General features: G+C 40.0%; 1 protein-coding gene across 1 annotated transcript in view; it reads left to right on the top strand.

The window, feature by feature from the left end:
* Window positions 1-2,450: 2,450 nt before the first annotated feature.
* Window positions 2,451-22,960, top strand: part of LOC103155738 (semaphorin-3D) — a 42,614-nt gene continuing 22,104 nt past the window's right edge. The window contains exons 1-2 of the mRNA XM_007577541.2: window positions 2,451-2,629; window positions 17,860-18,050. Of these exons, the coding sequence (XP_007577603.1) occupies window positions 17,888-18,050 (163 nt within the window). The 5' untranslated portion in view covers window positions 2,451-2,629; window positions 17,860-17,887. The remainder of the gene's footprint in view (window positions 2,630-17,859; window positions 18,051-22,960) is intronic.

The raw sequence follows: 22,960 nt of genomic DNA, 5'->3' as shown, positions 1-22,960 counted from the left end.
GACAGTGCTCCGTCACCGCCCCTTTCCGCAGGCTGCAGCGAAGACCCTCTCACTACTTCCGGTCAGGACTTTCACAGCAAAGCTTTGTGACAGCAGCAAGGTACATAAAACAAATTATTAAAAAAGTAATGTTGAATTAAAAACAATAAATTTATTCTTCAACGGAGAAGAAAGTCATATTTAAAATGTATAGATAAAATAATATAAATGTGAAATTTATGTGTGAAACACATTTAAAAACAAAAGTCAACCAAAAAGCTTCACATTTTACATCTTCAGAATAAAACCGTAGAAATAAAACTCAAAGATGTAAAAACAAGCCTAAATAAATAGATAATTTATATCCAATCTTTAGAGTAAAGTAACTGTCAGTGCACAGTTTTTTATGGTTCTGGATTCCTGTTGCTTCCCAATCTATTCATAAATGTAGTGCTAACGCTATGGTGCCACCAGGGGGAGCTCTGCTCTAAAATGTGGTGATGATCCCGAGGTGCCTTCATGCCCTGTGGGACATAAAACCTGAACTGTAAACACACGTTATTACCCATTTTACAAAACGTTCATCCTGAAGATGAAGATATTTCTACATATTTTTATTGTGAAGTAAATAAAGAGGGAAAAGTGGTTTTATAACGGAGGAAAATATATCAAGGCATAAATAAAGATAAAATTAAGCAGATCAACAGAAGTTTTGTGAGAAACCTTTAATATTAATCTGTTTTTATGAAAAATGTTTGTTTCTGGCAGGTTTTCTGCCCTGTGGGATTTCACAAGTCACAAGAAAATAGCTTCAGCTGAGGCTCTTTGTTGTTTTTTTTCTAACTCTGAAATTATTAATGTGACATTGAAACATTTAAAGTTAGATCATAAAATTCTATTCAGTAATCTGGGAAACATGAAAACATAATTAATTGGTAATTAATTATGCTATTTTGTTGTTTAAAATGATTACAGTTGCCCATGTCTCGCCTGCTGAAGCTTTTAAACAAGCATTTCTCTAACATTCAATCTTCATAATTTTTCATGTGAGATTGATCACATATTTGGATATGTTAAAGTCATATTCATATTTTAGATAATAAAAAGTGGGTTCTTCTCATTTTCTGATGTAAAATAAATGATACTTTTACCTCCCCTCTTGTTTTTTGTTCTCCTATTCATCTGTTGTTGAGAGAAAAAAAAAAAACAGATATCAGAACAGCAGCTGAACTGGATTCGTTTGCTTTCCTAAATAATAAAACATATTTTACAATCTGGAGGCTCTACATTGCCACCTTCAGGCCAGGCGAGGCTACTGCAACTTAATCAGTTATATTTTATGCACAGAAATTAGTCTATTTTTAGGACCTGCATTAGAACAAATACAAATACAGAATGTTTCAGAAATTGTCCATAAATTTAGAAGAACTTACGTTTTTTAAACTATGCATATTATGAAATTAATACAAAACAAAAGAAAAAAAACTTGCACAGAGAAAAATGCACAAATGCATAAAACTGTAAAAATGTTTTATTAGCTGCAAATAGAAGTTTTCTCATTTCAAAATTAAATCGATCCTTTATTTATTTTTTATTTATTTTTACTTAGGTATTTTGTTTATGATTTTTGTAATTTATTCAATTTTAGTTATTTATTTTGGCTAATTCTTGTTGCAGGTAGAACCAGAACCGGGTCTCTGCTCTGATTTTCCACCACTTTAGTTCCTACTTCTGATCCTTTTCTCTCTTTAGTCTTTTCTTTGTGTCCATTCACATCTTATTTACATGTCATTTGTGTCTTTTAGAGTTGTATTGCGAAGTTCAGATGTTTTTCTCATGTTAATGAATAAATTAGTCTGGAAGGATGTCTATTCAATAACAGGGTTTTAGAATAACTTCATATCGATTTTAATCATAAAACTGTTCTCTGAACACTGAGAAAAGATCAATACAAAAATTAAACCCGAGAATAAAAACCCAGATATCAATTACATGAATGAGAAAATAAATACTGAAAAGATGAAATAGAAGAAAAGAAGACTGAACTGAGAGAAATTCATCAGAAGGCTGAGCCAACAGGAGCAAAATGACCAAGCAGGTGAAGAAAAACTAATTAAAACCAACGTTCAAAGAAGGATTTTACATAAAATAAAGAAAATGATGAACATCCTCTTCATGAGACTGTCGTAGAAAAAGCATCTTCAGTCAGAGGCTTCTTCAACTTCGCTGTAATACGGACCGAACAGGAAATCTTTCCTGCCAACAGCCATCAAAATCTACAATGACTGAATTTTAAATTAAAATGGATAACAATAACATTTCATTAATGAAGTATATTAGCATCTGAATTCCTAAACTAAACTCTGAGTCAGTCGGTCTCTTTTCAGCAGCAATGAAGGCAGAATCTCCGAGCGGTCAGTGAACGCAGCATTGTCAGACAGCTTGAAGCCGCAGCTGAACTTCTCCGTTAGTTTCTATCTGGACCATCTCTGGGCAGAGCGGTGCCTGCTGGACCCGGTCCAGAACCTTTCCTCCTTCTAACTGAACTGAGATAGAAACATCCTCAACTCGGACCGGACGTCCACGTCCCGGCAGCAGAACCCTGGTACCGGTCCGGAGGTCCACATCCCGGCAGCAGAAATCCGGTTCGGTGAGTTTTAATCCGTTGCAGGCGGTTTAATCAAGGTTAAATTACTGATTAGTAGTGAATGGGTAATGGAACATTGATCAATATATTTGATGTGTTTGCTTTATGATTTTGATGATGGCGTTTGATAAAATGTCATGTTTAATGCTTGTTCGGTGATATGGATTTAAAGTTTTAACATTATATTTTTAGGTACAATTGTGATAATCGTAAAAGTGACGATAAAAACTTTTTTCTTTTTTTTTTTTTTTTAGCTAATCGCATGTTTTTAACTACATGGCACAGCAATCGTTGTCCCCAAACACACAAATGATACTCTTGAAAAACATAAAATTTATTTAGGACATCTGTCACATACAGAAGTGTGACTTGTATCACTAAACTACACACAGTAAATTTATTTAATTTTTTTTTTTTATATTTATTGACGCTCTCATTAAACAAACAGTGGATAAAAACAACAGTTCAGACAATATTGGTCAGTTTTGGTGGGTTTCAAACATCATTAAATGGAATTTATCAAGGCAACGATAAATCAAAATTCTTGTCATGATTATAAATTTATCACGTTAAATTTTAAATTTATCCGATAAATGATAAATTATCATTTATCAGATGATAAATTATCATCTGATAATTTATCAGTAGTGTCATACCAAACTGGGCCAGGTGTGTTTCCTCTGATTGGAGGTTTGGATATTTCTGACGTCACTGAGTTGTGTTCAGGTTCAGTCAGACGTACTGGTGATTTAAGATCATTAAACGTCCTTCTGGATCATTCAGTGATGATGTGTAATCTGCCTGATGGGAGGCTTTACCAAGGTGATTCTGGATCACTGAGGCTGAGATTTTGTAAATCGGATTGTTTCTAATGAAAAATGAGTTTTGAATCGGTTCAGACCAGAGAGGTAGATGTGGTGGAGGAAATCCTCCTGATGCGTTCATGGACCTGCAACAGAGTAGGTCAAACAAGAGAGGAAGAAGAGAGAGATCAGAGAGGGAAACCTCCCCTCATTGTCTCGGCCTTTCCTGTTCTGGAAGTCAGCATCACCCCCTCTGCTGCTTCCTGCGAACGCGCGTGCGTGCGTGTGCGTGTGTGTACGCGCGTGTGTGTGTGTGTGTGTGTGCGCGTATGCGCGTATGCGTGCGTGCGTGTTTTCCTGGCTGTTTTGTGTCATTGTTTTGCCTCAGAAGCAGCTGTTTACAGCTGGATGGTGAGGACGAGTCATGGAAAATCCCTTAGACTGATGTTAGCAGAAAACTTGAACGCACCATAGTGTTTAGTATTGATCCCAGACGTTATTGCGATAAACAATTATATAATGGTAATGGCATAATAATGCCATTATCATTATAATTATAATGATAAAACCAGTTTGATCCCTCTGCTCTCTGGGTCCAGAGTTGCTTGTTTCCCCTCAGTAACATGAACCTTCACCGTGGTTTACCATCAGGCTCTCTTATCCTGCAAGTCATGTTTTGGTCTGTCTGTATCAGTTTAAAGCTGAAACTCCAGTCCAAGTGTCAGGCTAGCTTCTTTGAGCAAAGTGCTGAGATGTTTGCTCTGTGTCAACATTAACAAAATAATTTTAACCCTTTAATACCCATGATGACTCCATGTTTCCCTGAAGAGACGATCTAAGCTGAGGATAAGGAAATAACTCTCCTCATGTCAGTTTTTACTCTGACAGCTGTTTTGGCTCCTGTCTTGGAGACAGTGAGGTGTGGTTGCATGACGCTCGCCGTCTCCTCGCTGTCCTGTCCTGCAGTTCTCCGCTCTTCCTCCTCTGATGTCGCCTCAGAGGAATCTGACGGAGCAGGAGGTTCATAAATCATCCAGGAGTCACCAGAATCTGTTGCTCGGCGTTTCATCATCCTGCGAGTTAAAATCCCATCATGAAAACATTTGAAAACTAAACAACTAAACACCCACATGAAATATGTAGAATGCATACTGACGCTGAAAAGCCCAGAAAAAAACATCCTCTTCATCACCAGCCGGGAGAATCCCCCTCCCCCTCCTCCTCCTCCTCTTCCAGCCCACAGCTGAAGGCCTGAAGCTCCAAACGACTGTGGGAAGAGAAACAGACTAGAAAACGGAGGAAGCTGGTTCATAAGAGAAGCTGCTGCAGCTCTGGAGGTCAGGGGTCAGAGAGGAACCATCTGACCAATCAACTCTCCAACCAATCAACCAACCAACCAAGCATTTGATAGTTACTTGAATAGTTATTCGATCAATCATCCAACCAACCAACCAACCAACCAACCAACCAACCAACCAACCAACCAACCAACCAACCAACCAACCTGCTTTTTCCCTTTCTTGCAGACCAAATAATCGTTTAGACTTGATTTTCCCCTTTATTGAATATATTTATCTTCATCTCTGCCAGTTTGGGTCTGATGTTCATCTTCCAATAAGACTAAAAACAGAACAACATGCGGAGTGGAGCATAATGCAGATTCCTGCAGGTGACCCGTCCTCAGACTATAATGTCTGTAATACAACACACATCATGCATAGACTTGTCGCAATAGATCAGTTAAACGTCTGTTAAGTTAAAACAAGCTCAATAATTTCCATTTGCATGATTTGTTTTTCTCCGGTGGTTTGGTCTCAACCAGCTCTTATTTGAAAAACAATTTTATTTACAAAGACTTCATAATTTATCTTGTCTTTGTTGTTTCTGTTGGTTTGTGTATTTATGTTGGATATTTAAAATGTCTTCCAGATGCTGTGTTAAATATTTATAAGAATTTAAAGTTTATTGATCTTTGAGAATGTGTTCTTGCATTATTATGCCATTCCCATTATATTACTTAAAATGGTCTCAAAACAATAACAACTATGTTATTATTTATTGCAATAACTTCTGGGACAATTTGTCGTCCAGTAAAATATGCTATCATGACATGTCAATGGGTCCCGTGCGTTCAGTTGGTTCCGGTTGGTACCGGTCGGTTCTGTATATTTTTCTCTCTGGATTGTCAGAGCGTCCGTCCTGCTGCCGCTGTTTGTCCTCCGCAGCTGAACGAGTTTTTGTTGTTTTCCTTCCTCTGCAGCCGTTTCCTGACTGGACCCAGGTCAACAAGATGGGGTCAGAAAAATGGACGTTATTGTCCTCTAGTCTGCAACGTGTCCAACTGTGGACTGGTTTGAAGAAGCGTGAGGTCACCAAAGATACAGGAAACAACTCTTCAGCTACTGGAAGGAAAAACACGCAAACTTCCTCAGATTTAAAGTCGGTTTCATAAATACCTCAGTTTTTTTTTGTTTGGATAAGAACTAGGGCTGAACTTATCACAATATAAGCGTTTCATTGTAGTCAATATAGTCAATAACTAATGATTAGTGTTTTTGTTTTCAATATCTGAATTTACGGCTGACTGGTGCTATGACCTTTGTTTTATCCAGCTTTAACTCCAAACTGTTGTTTTTTATTTTTAAACAGATCTGAGGCACAGTAGTGAAACCTTGAACTGCTGCTGCGCCAGTTAGTCAACTAGTTGTTGCTAGGTAACCGAAGTTGGGGGGTGGGAACTTCAAACTGCTTGTTACCCAGCAGTTTGTTGCTAGGTGACCAAAGAGTGAGCGAGTCAGTTGATGCCACCAACCTTTAGAGGTCAAGCGGCTAAAGCCTTTCCCTCTGCCTACATCTCCCATAATGCTGTGCGGTTCTGGATTGGAGCTCAATGAATATTTACTGAATGTTGAATATTTTATCAGATGTATTATCTATTGATATTGATCACATATCTATTGTGATATATATTGTTGTTGTTTTATTGTCCAGCCTTAATAAGAGCCAATACTTGCACTAAGAGAAGCTCCTGAGGGTGGAACGTGTGTACGGTGTGACATCAGAGGTCAGAACACCGCTGCAGAAGTCCCAGCAGAGCCAGACAGGAAACCATAAGGAAAAACTTTATTTATCCAACAAGTTTTGTTCCAAGTCAAACTGAGATCACTGAGCGTGCTCAGTCAGAACAGAGCAGACCACCCAGCTGGGTTCACGTCGATTTCTCACATTCAGACAACAGCTGAGCGGAGAGCTGTTACCTCATCAGCTGAGGAGGTGATGCTGGGGGTCAAAGGTCAAGGCCTGCACAGGGTCACCAGAGGGGATTAAATCTGAAATGTCTCTTTAACTGGGAGAGATGACTTGGAGGCGACGTTAATGAGGAAGGAGTCGCAGCTTGATGCCTGCTCCTTGCCTTCTTCTATTGTTTGGTTGTTTTTAGCGCTGAGCTAATTAATTAGCTGCTTATCTGAGCCAAGGCAACAATCATCTCTTTGTGTCCAACTGAATGCTTCCTTCCTCCTGCAGCCCTGTGAGCAGCGAAAGGAGCTGGCGCCAATAATACACACACACACACACACACACACACACACACACACACACACGACTGGTTGCCACTGTCAAAAAGCAAATTTGTTGTTTTTCTGTCTAAAGTGCAGATTAATTGTTATGAGACAGATAATCTGTGAAAAGATCAACCTCTTCCACTGCTCCTGACCAAAAATAACCAGTCAGTCAGGAGGAGGGTCCTAGCGCTGTCAATCAACTTCATGTACTTGCTGCTACATGTGCTAATGGCAGAGAAACAACTTGTTACATGCTAAGTAGCCTGAGCACTACTTAGCATTTTGTAACAACATAGCAGAGAGAAAGGAGGTGAGAAAAAAGGGGTGAGGAAAAGGTGGAATGGGCAGCACCACTTGAGATTGTGATTGACAGCGGTAAGACCAGCTTCCAGCCTGTGATTGGTTGTTTCTCGCTAGCACTGGGAGAAGAAAGAAGCTTGATTGTTTTAAATATTAAATGACTGATAAGTTGATGTATTACTGAGTAGACTTTTTTTTTTTTTTTTTTTTTTTTTTTACCAAATACGTTTTTAGTCTTACTTGAGTAATTTCTTGGATGACTACATTTTACTTTTACTTGAGTAATAATATGTTGAGGTAGTGCAGCTGTTACTTGACAGTTTTTGGGTACTCTGCCCACCATTCTGTTACAACTAAAATATTTTTTATATAAGTTGCATACTGCAGCTCTGTTCCTGGCGCTGTGTGTCTCCCCTACAGCGCCCCCTCGCTGATGTGGTTCAGATGTTTTCAACAGAAGGACGGTGGATAACCATGAGCTCAAGTCTTTCTTGACGTGAGCATTCAGGCATATGACTGTAAACTCACAGCTGGTTTATATAAAGCCCTGATGTGGCATAAATATTGTTACCCTGCTGAGCTACGGCAACAACCAGCAGAAACAATGGCGTTAAAATAAATTCGGCCGCATTGTCCCGTGGTGACTCAAATAAACGTGTCCCCTGAGGTCGTGAATCAAACACAGAGCGCAGGGTGTGAGTGTTGGTCGCGCTCTGCTGTGTGTCTCTGTGGACGTCTGCAGACTAAGTGGAGCCCAGCAGGGAGCAGACAGTGAAGCATGATGTATCCAGAAACAATAACTTCCAGTATTTATGTGTGTGGAAGCAGAGAGTTCTATATATGGCAGCCTTGGTTTATGTGACGGCGTGCCAACCTGCAGGTTTCCTCTGATGGAAACAAACTGTCCAGCTGCTACCAGTGTTTTGTGATTATATTGGAACAAATGGATTCAACAGATTATTACAGCAGACTTTTGTTTACTTTAAGGTTTCACTGCAGCAGCTTCTGATGGAGGATAATGATGCTTTTAGAGCCACTTTGAAAAGTTGGACATGCCAAACTTTTTCTCATGTGGGTCAAAAGTACTCCTCAGAAAAACATAACTGAATTAATAAAAAAAAAATCATTTTGTGTTGTTTATTTGCTAAACTAAGCTGCAAAAATTTAACCAAACAAACAAACTAGTCAGATGTTTTCAGTACCAGACTGACCCTCAAGCACGCCTCATTTAAGTGTTAGCGTATGTTATTTTTTACTTACCCTAAATGGATGTAATAATTATTGACTAGTGAGTAAGAAACATCCTAAAAGTTGATGTTTCTTTACATGTTAGGTAGCTTTGTCTGTGGGGGTCGCCACCCAGAGGTTGGTGCTCTTTGTGTGATTAAATGTCTCCAGGGGGATTGCTGCAGAGGCTGTGGTCATGAGGTTTTGGGTGAATCTCGTGGCTGTTTTGATGTTGATCTGGAGGATGAGTCTGAGCTCTGCTGCCATACTGGACACTGGAATTACAAACTTCAGCCAAAGTTTGGAAATCAGGGAACATTTCTCCAAGTGAAGTGATCAGAAGTTGGCAAGACTCTCTGAACCAGGAGTTTTCTGATCCCATAAACACTCTGCAGCAGCTCAGCTGCACCAGACATGTTGTAATCCACTAAAATGACCGATGGCTTTCAGATTTTTCAGTCATTGTTTTTAAAAAACTGGTTAAAAATGATTTGGTCAATGCAACCCCCAGGGTTAATCTTTTAAGTTTTATTTGGTTTTGTGGATCAGATTGTCAGCAGCCCTCCACCTCTTTCACCTCCACACTGTACATTGATTTATCATCAATCATTAGGTTTTGCTTTATTTTGGATGCCGTTCGTTGATGGTGTGAACTGCTGTGGACTGACCACACAGTCTTGAGGAGTCCTGCAACATCTGGACATATAGATTGTTATTTTAGTTGCTTTTTTCTCAGTTTCTGTCTGATACCAGACTGATTTCAGCCGTTGAACTCATTGAAACAGAAGAAAGGTCCTAAGCTCAAGGGATCAACCAGTGTTCCAGAGTTTGTGGAAAGGTTTAGTGGTTATTGATATGCTTTAGCTGGATCTCCTTCTTCTACATAACCCACTGTAACCACATTAATAAAAATAAGACATGAAAGACAGATCCTGTCCAGCTTTAATCATCACTATGGACATTTCTAGTCTGAATTATGAAACCATTTTGAAAACTAAAACTTTTTCCTGCACCAGTTAGTTTCCTGTTGGCTTTTCCAACTAATAAATCACCTTAATGAGGATGAAATCTGTTCCATGTACTCGTTGGAGAAAAGGAAATCTGATTAGATCTGAGGTATTTTCCAGGATAAAATGTTTCATGAGCTCAGTGTGATTTTATTTGATCGTTGTTTTTCTACATGTGTGAGCAGTTGGTGGCAGTCAGAAAGCGCCTAACGAGGCAGAGACGAAGACATTCATCTTGTTCTCTCCGTCAGCGTGGCTCCAACAGGAAGTCATGTGTTACAATGAGGCAAAATACTGGGGGTGGATTAGCAGTAATGCCCTTTAATTTGCTGTAATCGCAGCATCGTCCACACAGCTCGGGGTGTAGCTGAAGGAGCGATCTGGAAATGCTTTAGTTGATGCCGGAGAGGAATCTAATAATGGAAGCGTTTCTGTTTGTTTCACTGCTTTGAAATCAGGAACAACAAAAAGGTTTGAATCCAAATTACCATTTTAGTCTGAAATGTTCTGGTTTCGCTTTAATCTTGGTGAGAAGATGGAGGTGCTGGGTCAGGGAATTAGGCGAGATGTTTGGCCTTTTGAACTGAAAACATGAACAACAACAACATTGTTGGCTCTGATTCAATCAGCTGCTGCTTCACATCTAAAACTCCAGGTTTGTGCTTCCTGTTGTGGACTGCCTGCTAAAATCTCTGAAGAGATTCATTCAGTTGTTATTTTGTTAGTTTTATTTAACTATAATAACCTTGCTCTGAACAGTCATGATGCATTTATCCAACTTTTACATCAATGAAGTGAGACACGCGTCATAATTTTGCGCCAGAAGAGGCAAAACGCAATAAATTTGGACGTAAGCAGCGACGGCGGAAGCTAAGCGTCCTGATCCATTCCAGTAGATGGCGGTAAAGCACATCTGGACGTTGCTTGCCAACTATCATAAAACAGAAGAATATGGCGGAAACTACATCAGTGCCGACAGTTTGAGTTCTTCTTTCTCGAGCCCTTCGTCTGGTTCTGATCTGGTATCGATACTATCGGCTCTGGAGAACTTTAAAATTCATTAAAAGTCGTCAGCGGCCAATATTGCTAACGTAATCAGAACGCTGCTGAGTGACATCTATGTTCTTCTTCTACGTTCTGAAAGGAGAGACGATCCGAACGGGTTGGACCTACGTGGGAACGTGTTTGAAAAGGGATTGGTCTGGTTCTGGTGGGCTTGGACCTGCAGGTCAGGGAAACCATTCATACAGATCTGGTCTTACTGGGACCATGATCCAGCTGACTGACACTCACCGCCCCTCATTAGGAGGCCTGGTGAGCGGTGAAAGGAGCCTCTATTCACTGGATCTGCTGGGAACACTGGGACCAGCAGCGGGGAGGCGGAGCCTGCGGACTCCCAGTGACGCTGAGACAAAGACCAGGCTGCATGGGAAACCTGAACTCCCAGCTTCCCTCAGGTCTGCATCCTCCTCTTCATCATCTTCCTCAGCTCTTTCATATGGAGCGGTAAAGAAAAGCCGCTGGCGGCTGTCAGTCATGGTGAGGGACCCGATCAAGGTTACTACAGTTAACCACAACTATCAAAATAACGGAAACTGAAAGAGAGAGACCATTTTATTAACTGAATTAAATAAAAACATAAATTCATGGGAAAAAACTATGACTAACTGGAATTATATTGTGCGCTAAAATTATAGCGATAATCCCCTTTGTTTTGTGTTTATTAATCTATTAATTAGCCTTTCGAACTGATGTGAAATAGATTTTTCAACTTTCAGCAGTTTACAGGACTCCATACTCCTCCTGGCGGTACGCAAACTGGTCCCCAAAAAGGCGACAACAAAAGTTGGGAGAAAACGCGAGAGTGCCAATAACTAAATATATTTATTGAATATGTTATTTTCTTTTGAGCATTCATTACTCATTCAATGCATCTATGTAAACAGTACAATATTTAGACCTTTTTGAATTCTGCACCTAAAAAAATGAACCAAATTATGAAAAAAACAATATTAAACTAATAATTGCTAATAAAATCTAGGAAACACACTCTTAAAACTAACAGAGTTAGACAAAAAGTTACCACAAAATAAAACTAAACTTTAATGAAAACCCTATGCTATTATGGCCCTTGGTGGTGCTCTTTGCTCCTGCTGCTGCGTTGCCATTTTGGGACATATTTTTCAAACCTCTCACCTGGACTGTGTATGAAATATGATGTTGCTTTCTGACCAGAGCTGCTCTTAAAGAAAATGGCTCCTCTAAGATCTTCCGCCTGCAGAAGATCTTACTTTAGTCTCTCAAGTTTGACATAAAAATGTGAACAACAACAAATCTTTTCCAAGTGGTTCTGGTCAGAAACGGGCTGAATCGAGCCACTGGTGGGTGGGGGGCTGTAAATCAGCCTCGGCTCAGATCACAGAGCCAAATAAAACCTTCAGATGGAATGAAATGCTGCAGAAACGGAGCAGAGAGTTTCCCAGCGAGGCAGAATGAAGGATCTGCCGCCTGAATCGGCTGGGACGGGATCAGAGGAGATGGCTTCCTCCTCCGTTACCGTCCGCAGCCTGAACTCCCACAAACGGTGAGACCTGGAGATGTTGCCACGGCGACAGAAAATGCAGAAAATCTCCTGAATGCAGCGGATCGCATCATCGAGTTCCAGCCAACGTTATTATGGTTAGCTAAACCAAATGAGATGGCAAAAACTGAAATCGAGAAAACATTTTTAACTGAAATAAATAAAACCGGTTATCAGTGGGGAGAAACTATAACTAGCTGGAAATATATTATGGGTTTATAAACCTAACTAAAAAAACACTTAAACCAGAGATGTGTTTTGTGCTTATGAATCTATTAACCTTCAGAACTGATGTGAAATTGAGTTTTTTTTTTTTTTTTTACACACAAGCAGTTTTCGTTGGCTAGCAGGAAATCACAGGAATTCATGTCATAATTTTTTATGGATGAAAAATTGTCCCAGATGTTACTGAAATAACTTATAATATTGTCATTTAGAGACCATTTTCAAGGTAAAGCTATAATAATGCAAGAACAAATTCTCAAATATCAATAAACTTTAAATTCTTATATTTAACATTGGAAGTGGAAGAAATTTTAAATATCCAAAATAAATAAACAAAAGCCACAAATAAAATGAATTATGAAGTCAACCAAAATTTTCCTTCAATAAAATTTCTAGTTGAGACTAATTCAACAAACTGAAGACCTTTGTCACCTAGTTTTTGGTTGAAAGGGAGAAAATAATAAATCATGCAAATGAAAATGTTTGAATTTTTAAAAAAATGTATCATGCATTAATTAATTTATTGCTTATTTTAAAAATTGAATCTTCTGTTGAGTATTCCTTACCCAATCAATGTAAACATAATCACATTACAATAGTTTCTCTTGGAGTTCTACACATAAAAATGAATGTTAAAGAAAAACCAAAACTACTATCATAACTAATTAAAACAAAACTGAAACTAAGCAATATTTAACTAATAATAACTGTCTAGGTCCCTCTAGTTAGCATGACCACTAATGACGGCGGATAAACTTTTCCATGAAGTTGATTGACAGCGCTAAGACCCGCCTCCTGCCTCTGATTGATGGTTTTTGGTCTGCATTTCTTCAGAAGGCAATAACGGCTCAAGGAGGAGATCAATCTTTTCACAGATTATCTGTCCCTTATTATGCTGCCATGAAATGATGACAGTTTTAATAAATATGCAAGAAAAATTTTCTTTATAAAAGTTGCACAGTGCGGCTTTAAATGCTGAAAGCGTTCTGCAGAACCAGCGCCTCTCGACTAGCTTTGGGTCAGACGTTCAGAGAATGAACAGCAGCAGGCTGTCTGGAGACAGACTGAAGAGAAACTCTGGGTCTTTCCCCTCTAACCCGGACACAATACCGCAGCCATCCATCTAACCAGACAGCCGCCATGCATCACTCTCACTGCACAGGACTGATTATATCCACACAAAGGCAGAAAAAGAGCTTCATTCATGCTTCTGCCCACACATCTTCTGTCGCCTCTCAGAAATGTTGAGGAATGTGAAATGCACCCAGCACTCATCACTAGGCATGTCACAATAACATTTTGCTGGATGATAAATTTTCCCAGAAGTTATTGTAGACCGGAGGCCGCTCCAAAAGCAGGAAGTGGAAGACTGCGCAGGGCATTCTGGGTAAATACAAGCAAAACAAAACACGCTAATCTGGTGCTAACAGGAAAAATGGTTCAAGAAATCTTCCAACTGCTAAAATCTGACTACTCCAATTTTCTTTACACTTTGCGAAGAAGGAAGTTGCGCTCAGCGTCATCTTCAGAGATTTTTGTGTCGTTCCTTCTTGGTGCAGCGCCCCTACAGGTGAGGAGGGGAACAGGTTGGTTGGTTTGACAGTGTGGAGTGAAAAAGAACCACAGCAGCTGTAAATGTAACAAATGTTGCAACTTTGGTCACCAGTCCAACCGAAAATACTGACTTTAAGGCGGGAAACATCTTCAGGTGGAGCTTTGGGTCTCGTCTGACCGCGACAGCAGAGACTCGACTCATGTTTTCATTTGATGCTTTTGAGTTTTGGCAGAACCTGGTAGCAGTCAGATTGTTTTACGTCTGACTGTATAAAACTAAAAGCTGACAAGTTTACCATTTTACATCAATAACATCCTGATTATTCATCAATATCTTCCATTCTGTGGATCAAGAGCAGCTCTAAGATCTGCTGTCTTCATGTTCTTTAACCTGATGCCATCTGGAACATTATCTGACCAACTTGGGCTGTTTCAGAACCATGAGGTCCGTTTTCTCTCTGCCAGAGCATGACGTCAGCTCGGTCTCTCTTCCCAGGAACCCCCAGGGACACGGACGACAACATTTCCTCCAGCACTTCAACTGAACAAGGAAACAACTGGAGGGGAGGCTTCCTCTTCCCAGTTCCCACAAAGTTCTGGAAAAACACAGCTTGCATTTTGTCTGGATGGGCCGTCTTGATCTAGACCCGTTTGTTGGTTTCTCTCTGAAGTGAAAGAGAAACTCCTCCAGCTTAGAGTTAAAACTGGTGCTGGGATTCAAGGGGAATCTCATTTCACAGTTCAGTAAAATGTTTTGATTTAAAAAAAAAAGAAGCGCTTGTTGCCATGGCAACGGGTGTGTAAAACTGACGAGTTGTTTTGAGTTGTTCTTCATGTGGTTTTTAGTTACTGCCCCTTTGGTGTGATGCACTGAAGCTGATGTAATTTCTGAAAGTTCACGACACTGGATCGACGACCTCGTTTATTTTGTAGAACGTCGGAATATAACGATCGCTATGAGGAACCATTCAACCCGACTCCTTTGTGGATTAGTTCTGCTTGCCGCCGTTCCAGACCCAGAGCAGACGGAGTCCCCACAGACCCGTTAACGATGCAAACGTATCTGGACTCACGGCTATAATTCAACATTTTCTTTATTTCCTTGAATAAACATCTGGTTTCCGTCCTCTCATCGTCTTGGATCAGATAAGAACTTCTCTAATCTTCTGCCTAGTTCTGGTTCGGTCCGATTTACCTGGTACTCCCTGAAGGATTCAGAAATTCTGGGGAGTTAAAGTGAAACCTGATCAGAGCCGACCCGCATCAGCAGAACCTCGGGTCAGATTTATTTTGGGGCAGCGTAGTCGTGTCCGTCCGTCTTTCTGTTAAACACTGACCATCAGAACATTAGAATGATTCCTATCCAACTCATATGTTAGGAGGAGTTCTGGTCCGTTTGGGTCGTTTCTCCTGCAGTAGCTGAACTCTTCCTGCATCTGGAGCATCGATGACCTCTGACCCCTGAGCAGTAAAACAGGACCGGTGCCTCAGAGATAAACACAGGCAGGTTCTGCAGGTTCTGCAGGTCAGCGGCTGGATAGAGCCCACCTGGGGGTTAACTGCTGTTGCTTCTGCTTCAAATATTTCTGTTATTGTTTTTACCAAATTTATGAATATTGTTCTTTTTGTTCTATTTGTCTCCCGAGGTGGATTAGCAGCAATGCGTCTTTTTTATTAACTTCAGCATTTCTGACAGTAAAACATCCCAGTTATGCATCAGTTCTCGTGTTTGGGTCGTTAATCAGGAGTTTGGTTTATTTTCTAATGAAATACGATGAAAGTCTTTGTCAGGCTCAGGTCTAGGCTTTGACTAGGTCATTGCAAGGGAAGACTAAAGGAAATATTTGCAGCCGTCTGAAATGTGAATAACGGTAGAAGAAGCAACACCTGCTTCTTTTTAATTTTTTTTCTGAGCTTTTCTTAACTTAATATACATGAACAAAAAAATACAACAAAATTTAAAAAAAATAATAGAGCTGGTGCACATTAACATGTAAATAACTCAAATTACGATACAATTAGTACAGAGACGTATTCTGAACAAATTACCACAAATAATTTTTTCCTTTAACTCAGATCTTTTAAAATCTTGCAAGACTGTAAATTGTAGAAACTATATATTATTAGTGATTACATCATTTACTCTCTTATGTTTAATATAAGCTGTGTTTAGACTTTTAACCCTTTGGGTACCTTGATGCAACCTGGAGATGAGTTTAAAGCCGAATCTGATTGGTTTAACTTATCAAAAATATTCAGCAGTGGGACATCCAATACAATTTTGGACATGATGCCTGTCAAGTTCTATAATTTCATGGCTTCCCACACTTGAAAAGGAGAACTTGAAGAGACTTCAGGATTTCACTCATTTTTTGTATTTTTCACCAATGAGTGAGAATCAATGAACAGGTGAAAAACCTACAAAACGCATACAAAATATTTCAACATACATTTTAGACATTTGGTTCAAAGTTAATAATTTATCTTAATGACTAATTCCATTTTTAACTTTAAACATACATTTATTTCACAATTTTAACCATAAATTCAAGTATTAAATTATTAAATCCCATGTTTGGTTGAATTTGAATCAAACAAATCCAAACATTTTAGAATTGTCTTAGGACATAAGTTTTTACATTGGACATCTCAACATACATTTAATGCAACCAAACTGTAAAAACTAGCAGTGCAAACTGTTACTTCAATAAATTCTGCATTTCTTTTCTCAAATGTGAAACTACAGTCATTACTGTAGTTTGACTATAGTCAAACTACATTTTGACGTTATGGGAAACTTACAGATGTTGTTGGTATTTAACCTGAAAGTTTTTTCAGGACTTCTGTTGTTGCGTTTTCTCCTCCTTGCCGGGCGTTTCCCGTTGGATCAGAGGCTCAAACATCTGTTTACACCTGTGGACATTTTCCTGCTGAATCAAACTCCCAACTGCTGAGAAAAGGAAAATAATAATGAAGGGTTGAAAGGTTAAAGGGTAAATGGAAGCAGCAGGGCCGTGTGGATGTGGCAAAACTTTCTCCAGCTGAACAGAAACAAAACTGAAGTTATTGACTTTGGACTTTCACAGAAACAATCTATAATCAGCTTCAGTTATTACAGTCTGGGTCTAGTGATGGACTCTAACATGAACCTTCAGAGCCACATAAAGACAGTTACAAAGTCGGTCTTCTATCACCTGAAGAACATTTCCATTCCAAGGAATAATGTCCTTGGAATGGAAATGTTCAAAGACAAATGTTCAAGGAATAAACTGATGTTGCATTGAACAGGTCTGCCTACAGAGCTGATCCAGATCGCTGCTGCTGGCGTTCTGACTAAAACCAGGAAGCTAGAGCTCATCACCCAGTTCTAAAGTCCTCACACTGGCTCCCTGTGGCTCAGACAAGAGACTTTAAAATGCTGCTGGTAGTTTATAAATCACTGAACGACTCAGCAACACAATACATTAAAGATCTGCTGCTGTTGTATCAGTATTTCAGACCTTGCAGATCTTCTGGTTCTGGTTCTGCTCTGCATCCCCAGAACCAGAACCAGACGTGTAGAAACAGCATTCAGCTTCTATCCACCACAAACATGGAACAAACTTCTAGAAAACTGAAAAACAGCCAAAACACTGAGTTCCTTTAAAGCACAAGTATAAGCCCAGCTGTTTAGAGCTGCTTCTGAAACCTTATAAATGAAACATTAATCAATATATTTGATGTGTATTGATTATTTTGATGATGAGACTCGTCAAAATGTAATGTTTATTTCTAGTTTCTTAATTGGTGACTTTGATTTTTTTATGACTTCATTTTTATGTTTTATAATGTAAAGCACTTTGAACTGCCTTGCTGCTGAAATGTGCTGTACAAATACATTTTATTGATTGATTGGTAACGAGAAGAACATAAAATAAATAAACATTTAATAAGTCAACCTTCTGCCCTTTTCTCCTTCGTTCCTACATTTCAGTTTGGAGCGACTTGTCAGACCAGAGAAGATGCTGCGTTCAGCTGCAGGTCTCAGAACCAGAACATCCTCTTCTCTCATCACAGCCACGATTCTGCTCTGGCTGCTGAGTCTGCAACCTTCAGAGTCCAGAACCGACCCAGAATCCAGGACCTGGAGTCAGACCGGGCCGCGGCTTCAGCTCTCTCACTCAGGTAGGAAACAGATGTGTGTCAGCTTTCCTGTTTTCCGTTCTTCTGAGGATCGGTGTGGCCCGTTGGACCTGGTCAGGTTTTGTTTAAAAGGGTTCAGTGTTTGGTGATTTAACTCTGCTTGGATGTAAATTATTTAGCTTTTAGCTCACTTTGTCTATTCGTTCATGTCATATTTAGCAATAATGATCGACAGATCAGAAACTGTAAAATATTTCCAGTATTCAGTTTAAATATAATTTCTGCTCCAGTTCTGACCAGCATTGCTGCAGTGATGAACGCAGGTATCAACATTTCTCTCAAGATCTGTGCCACCAGAACACTTTGACTGGAACCGTGCAGTAGCTGTGTGTCCATTGAAAGTAAACTCTGAATTTACCTTAACTCAACTCGTTTAATATGTTTTTGTTTTTTAAATGTGTAAAGTGTGAAAAATGAGCAATCTATCAAACAAAATAAGATCTAATTATGCTTCTGATGGTGTTGGGGCCCTAAGCTTAAGTCGCATATGCATTGGGCCGGCTCTGGAGGTATTTGATTGAAATATTTAGTTTAACACATTAAATGACAGAAACACAGAAAACCATCCCAAACTTTATCAGTTCTAATGGATCTTCTGGAAACTTTTGGTTTTGTTTTTCTGGTCCGTCAGCTTGTCAGAATCTTTTTCCACATTTTGGAGGTAATAATTTGGACTTTCTGGGTTTGTGTGGAAGCTAAACGGTAGCAGCTTGTGGTTGTAAGGGGAAGCATTGAACGCGTTTAATGAACTCCGAGTTTCTCCTGCTGCGTTTGTGGCTGCAGGACAAACAACCGTCCGCCTGTAAACTGTTAATTATGCTCAGATGGCGGCTTCTGGGCTCAAAACAAACATAAACACGCTGATCTCCACATTCATTCAGGTGAAAACCTTCAATCCATCTGAACACAATCAGCTTCCTTTGCCTCATGTCTTCCCCCTTTAGATTATGGCCAAGTTGTGCCAAAAAACACAACAGTGAGTAATCCAAAGCACAATCAGTTTATAGTCACAAATTATGACTGATAAAAATCTAGCAAACACACTCTAAAAACTAATTAAAACTAACTATAAAATAACATTTTACTGTAATGACAAACCCAAAACTACTATTGCCAGACTGCAGACAGGTAGGAAGTTGCATCATGGTTTGGGTAAAATGAATCCAACATTTCTGACTTGTGTTGTTCAAAAATCTGAACTAAGCCAAAATGTTCCATCCAACTAAGTCCAACCATTAAAGGAGCTAGAAAAGGAAGAATCTAGGATCAGCTCCGACTCAAAGCTCAAACTGTAAAACATGTTTTTTCCTCTGAATGTCTACTCTGCATGAGAGCTGAACTGTCTGGAGTCTGGGAAACTCTGCGGGAAGCGTTACTACCTTCACTCCAGGGACGAACCTCAGCTGTTTGGACATAAATCTCATTGCTCAGCAGATGAAACAGATTTCATGCACCGTGGCTGCTTGGTAAAAAATCTGAGATCTGATTCCAACCTGGACCTGAACTCTCCCAGGTCACACAGCCTTTCTCTTCGATTCAAACCGTTTCTGCTGGAACGTTCGTCACCGACACACAGATTTACAGAGGCTTTAGAAGGAGATGCTCACCGGGTCAACCAGGCTGCAGTACGGCGCCGGTTCGTAGCCTGAACTGCTGATCTGCCGTACCGTTGGTTCTACATCCACTGACTGGATCTTTCTCTCGCTTCCTTCAAGTCCTTCAAGCTGTTGGACTCAGATTAGCTACAATCCATGCAGATTGATTAATGGGCTCGACACACAAGGAGTAACCAATGTCAGCGAAAGACAAAAGGAGCATTTAACTCTTTGTGTTCAACTGACATGACCCCATTTTTCAATTGATCCAGATGATTTGTCCAGTGGGATCTGGGCTCAGAAATAATCTGGACCCTGTATGGAAGCAGCGATGGGTCACATTTAAGGTCGATGGTTGGGTTCAAACTGAAGCCAGAAGCAGACGGTCCGTCGGAGTCTGAGGAAGGAGAACCGGTGGTTTGGTTTCCACCTCGTCTTCTTAACTCTTCGGTCCGAGTGTCTGTTGGAGCCCAAAGTTTCAGGGAAGAAGACCTCTGGGTCAGGTTGACATCTCTGACATCACTTCCTCCTCATCCTTCTGCTGCTGCCGGTTTCGAACGCTCCAACCAAAACAAGCTGACCTCATGTGGGACTGGGATGGGAAACACCTACATTCCAATGATTACACGCACGCACGCACACACGCACACACACATGTGCACACACACACTCTGCAGCTCATTCTGAGGTGTGTTTTTGCATCGTTAGATAAAAACATGCTGCGTGTTTCTGCAGGAAATCTGTCAAAGCTGATTCACATCCCAAAACATCCAGAAAGAAGAGGGCAGGAATGTGACCTGTGTGTGTTTGCGTGCGTGTGTGTGTGTGTGTGTGTGTGTGCATTGGTCCTCTACGCTGTTATGCTGTCAACCTTGACCTTTAACTTGCTCTCATTACAGTTTGCAGGTTTGAGAGGAAAAGAGTTTGAAAGAAAGAGCAAAATGTTGTGAGAAGAAGTTGGTAGAAGAGATGAAGGATCTAGGGAAGGAAGGATGGGAGGAAGGATGAGACTGAGGACGTTTCCTGAGTTGAACAAAGCAGAGATTCGAAGGATCGGAGGGGAGGGGAAATCAGGTTCTTTATATCATGGTGCCTTTGGTTACAGCCCGTCAGAAATGCCTGGATCGTAGCGTGTTTAGCATGTTGATGCGTTCTGATAATCAGGAGCTGAATCTCACAGCTAGCCGTCACTCTGGGTGTCTCAGCTAGCATACTCCACATCCTCAGCTAGCTGCTGCACAAAAACAATACATGAAATAAGAGCATTATGATCTGGCCTGCAGCCATTTTAATAATATTATCATAATGAAACAGAAAATTAAACTGCAGCAGAGATTTAAAGTCAGCAATAATTCAAAGCCTGCAGGGATGGACAGATGAAGATGGGAGTGAAGACGTTACGTCCCATACGTTTCATTGAACACCTCGTGGATGTAGTTTCTGTATTTGGGCCTCTCCGTGATCCCAGTGTTCTGATTGGACCCAGAAGCTTCCTCCTCGTCAAACAGAACAGTTCTGTTGACACCAGCTGTCTGGAGTGTTGTTCTGCAGGCAGGTTTGGTTGCCATAACGGTGTGAAGCCAGCATGTTTTTATATCTTCCCGTCTAAAACTACTGGAAAACCTGAAGTCAAAGCATAACAGATTTCCACTGACTGATGTAAACTCTTGGCTGCTTCTTCAGGGTTTCGTGTCACATTTTCCGCCCCCTGTCTGATATCTCCCACTGTGTTTACTTTTTATTTTGTGGTTGATTTGCCATCATGACTGCTTGATGGATGAGATCCTGGAGGACTGGAGAGAAAAGCAGAAGCTCCATAAATAACTTCCTGGGCTTAAATCTCCTCCTCCAGTTTCTTATATTTTATTTCTAGCAGCTTTGTTCTTCCATCATGACTTTTAAATGAAGAAGAGGAGACTTTTATTGAACATAATAGTCACTTTTGTAGAAAGATTTCCAGAACTACCAGTTTGTATTTTAGCGACTTCTGAGGACTTTTAGGTTACCCTTCTTGTAAGCACAGCTATTTATCCAGAAACTTCAAGGTTACTTCTCTAAAATCTAAAGGGTTCGTTCTTGAACCGATACGAGTTCCCACAAGTTTGAACCGGAAGTGGTACGCACCATCTTGGTAGGCAACTGCAGTGCAAAGCATAGATGAACCACGGCATCGAGAACAACCAAAAGAAAGTATATTAACACTGCAAGAGAATTATCTCTCTTGCAGCCCAAAATGGCTGCTGCCGGGATCAATGACTGGCAGAGTAACTACATGTAGTTATGACCTTTAAACTTTCATTATTAGGTTATACGTCGGATACTTTCTAAAACTGCCTTGGTACTTTCTGGTTTATGGAATATTACAGATTAGCTTTCCAACAACGTGCAGAGAGTTTTTTAATAACATTTCGAATACCTTACAGAATCTACAGGTTACGTTTTAATTGTTGGAGACTTTCCTCCTGAACCACCAGAATAAGATCTGATTGCAAAAACCCGCAGGTTACTTTCTGATTATCTTACAACTTACAAGTTACTTCCCTAGAATCCTGAGATTGATTAAAAGTAGTGCATGTTACCTGAGTGAAGTCACCCCTCTGCCCCCTTTTTTCTTCATCAAAATTAGTGTCAAATGTTTTTGCAGCGAAAACTTTTGATTGTGGCGCTATAATTTTAAAGATCTTGATAAATGTTTCCAGAGATCATCAGAGGTCATCATCAATATCTTCACAGCAAAACAGAAGATATTGATATTTTCTTCTTTATATCTTCTGCAAAACACTTGCTGCACAAACATAGCATCAAAACATAGCTGCTGTGTTTGTGCAGCTATGTTTTGCTGCACATGCATAGCCACCAAGTTTGATTTTTGTAAATCGGACCGGGGTGTGTGGTTTGAAAATTTACTGCACAAACCAGCAGGCACGTTTGACACCAGTCTTGTTAGATTTGGGTAATGTGGGGGGGCTGGTTGACATTTTGACCTTTAAACTTTCATTATTGTCTTCAAAGCAAAAGTAGCACAAATTAAAATTTTTGCTGCAGAAATGTAGTCGATTTGATTGACTTTGAAGAAGATGGCAGGGCTGGTTGATCTTTCATAACCTCTGGAAACTTTAATTAATGTCTTTAAAATTATAGTAACACAAATTAAAAAAATTCAGCACAAATGTATCACAAAAAAGGTGATGGTGCAGGGGGACAACTTCACTGTGGTTGCACCATCCAGGATTAGTTTGTAGCATCTGAACTGAAAAAGTTTTGTGCAATAAAAACACAAAGCAAAGCCGACAAATG

This window comes from Poecilia formosa, unplaced genomic scaffold (assembly GCF_000485575.1).
Source record: "Poecilia formosa unplaced genomic scaffold, Poecilia_formosa-5.1.2 Scaffold445, whole genome shotgun sequence".
Classification (NCBI taxonomy): domain Eukaryota; kingdom Metazoa; phylum Chordata; class Actinopteri; order Cyprinodontiformes; family Poeciliidae; genus Poecilia; species Poecilia formosa.
This window is presented reverse-complemented; position numbering and strand designations above follow the sequence as displayed.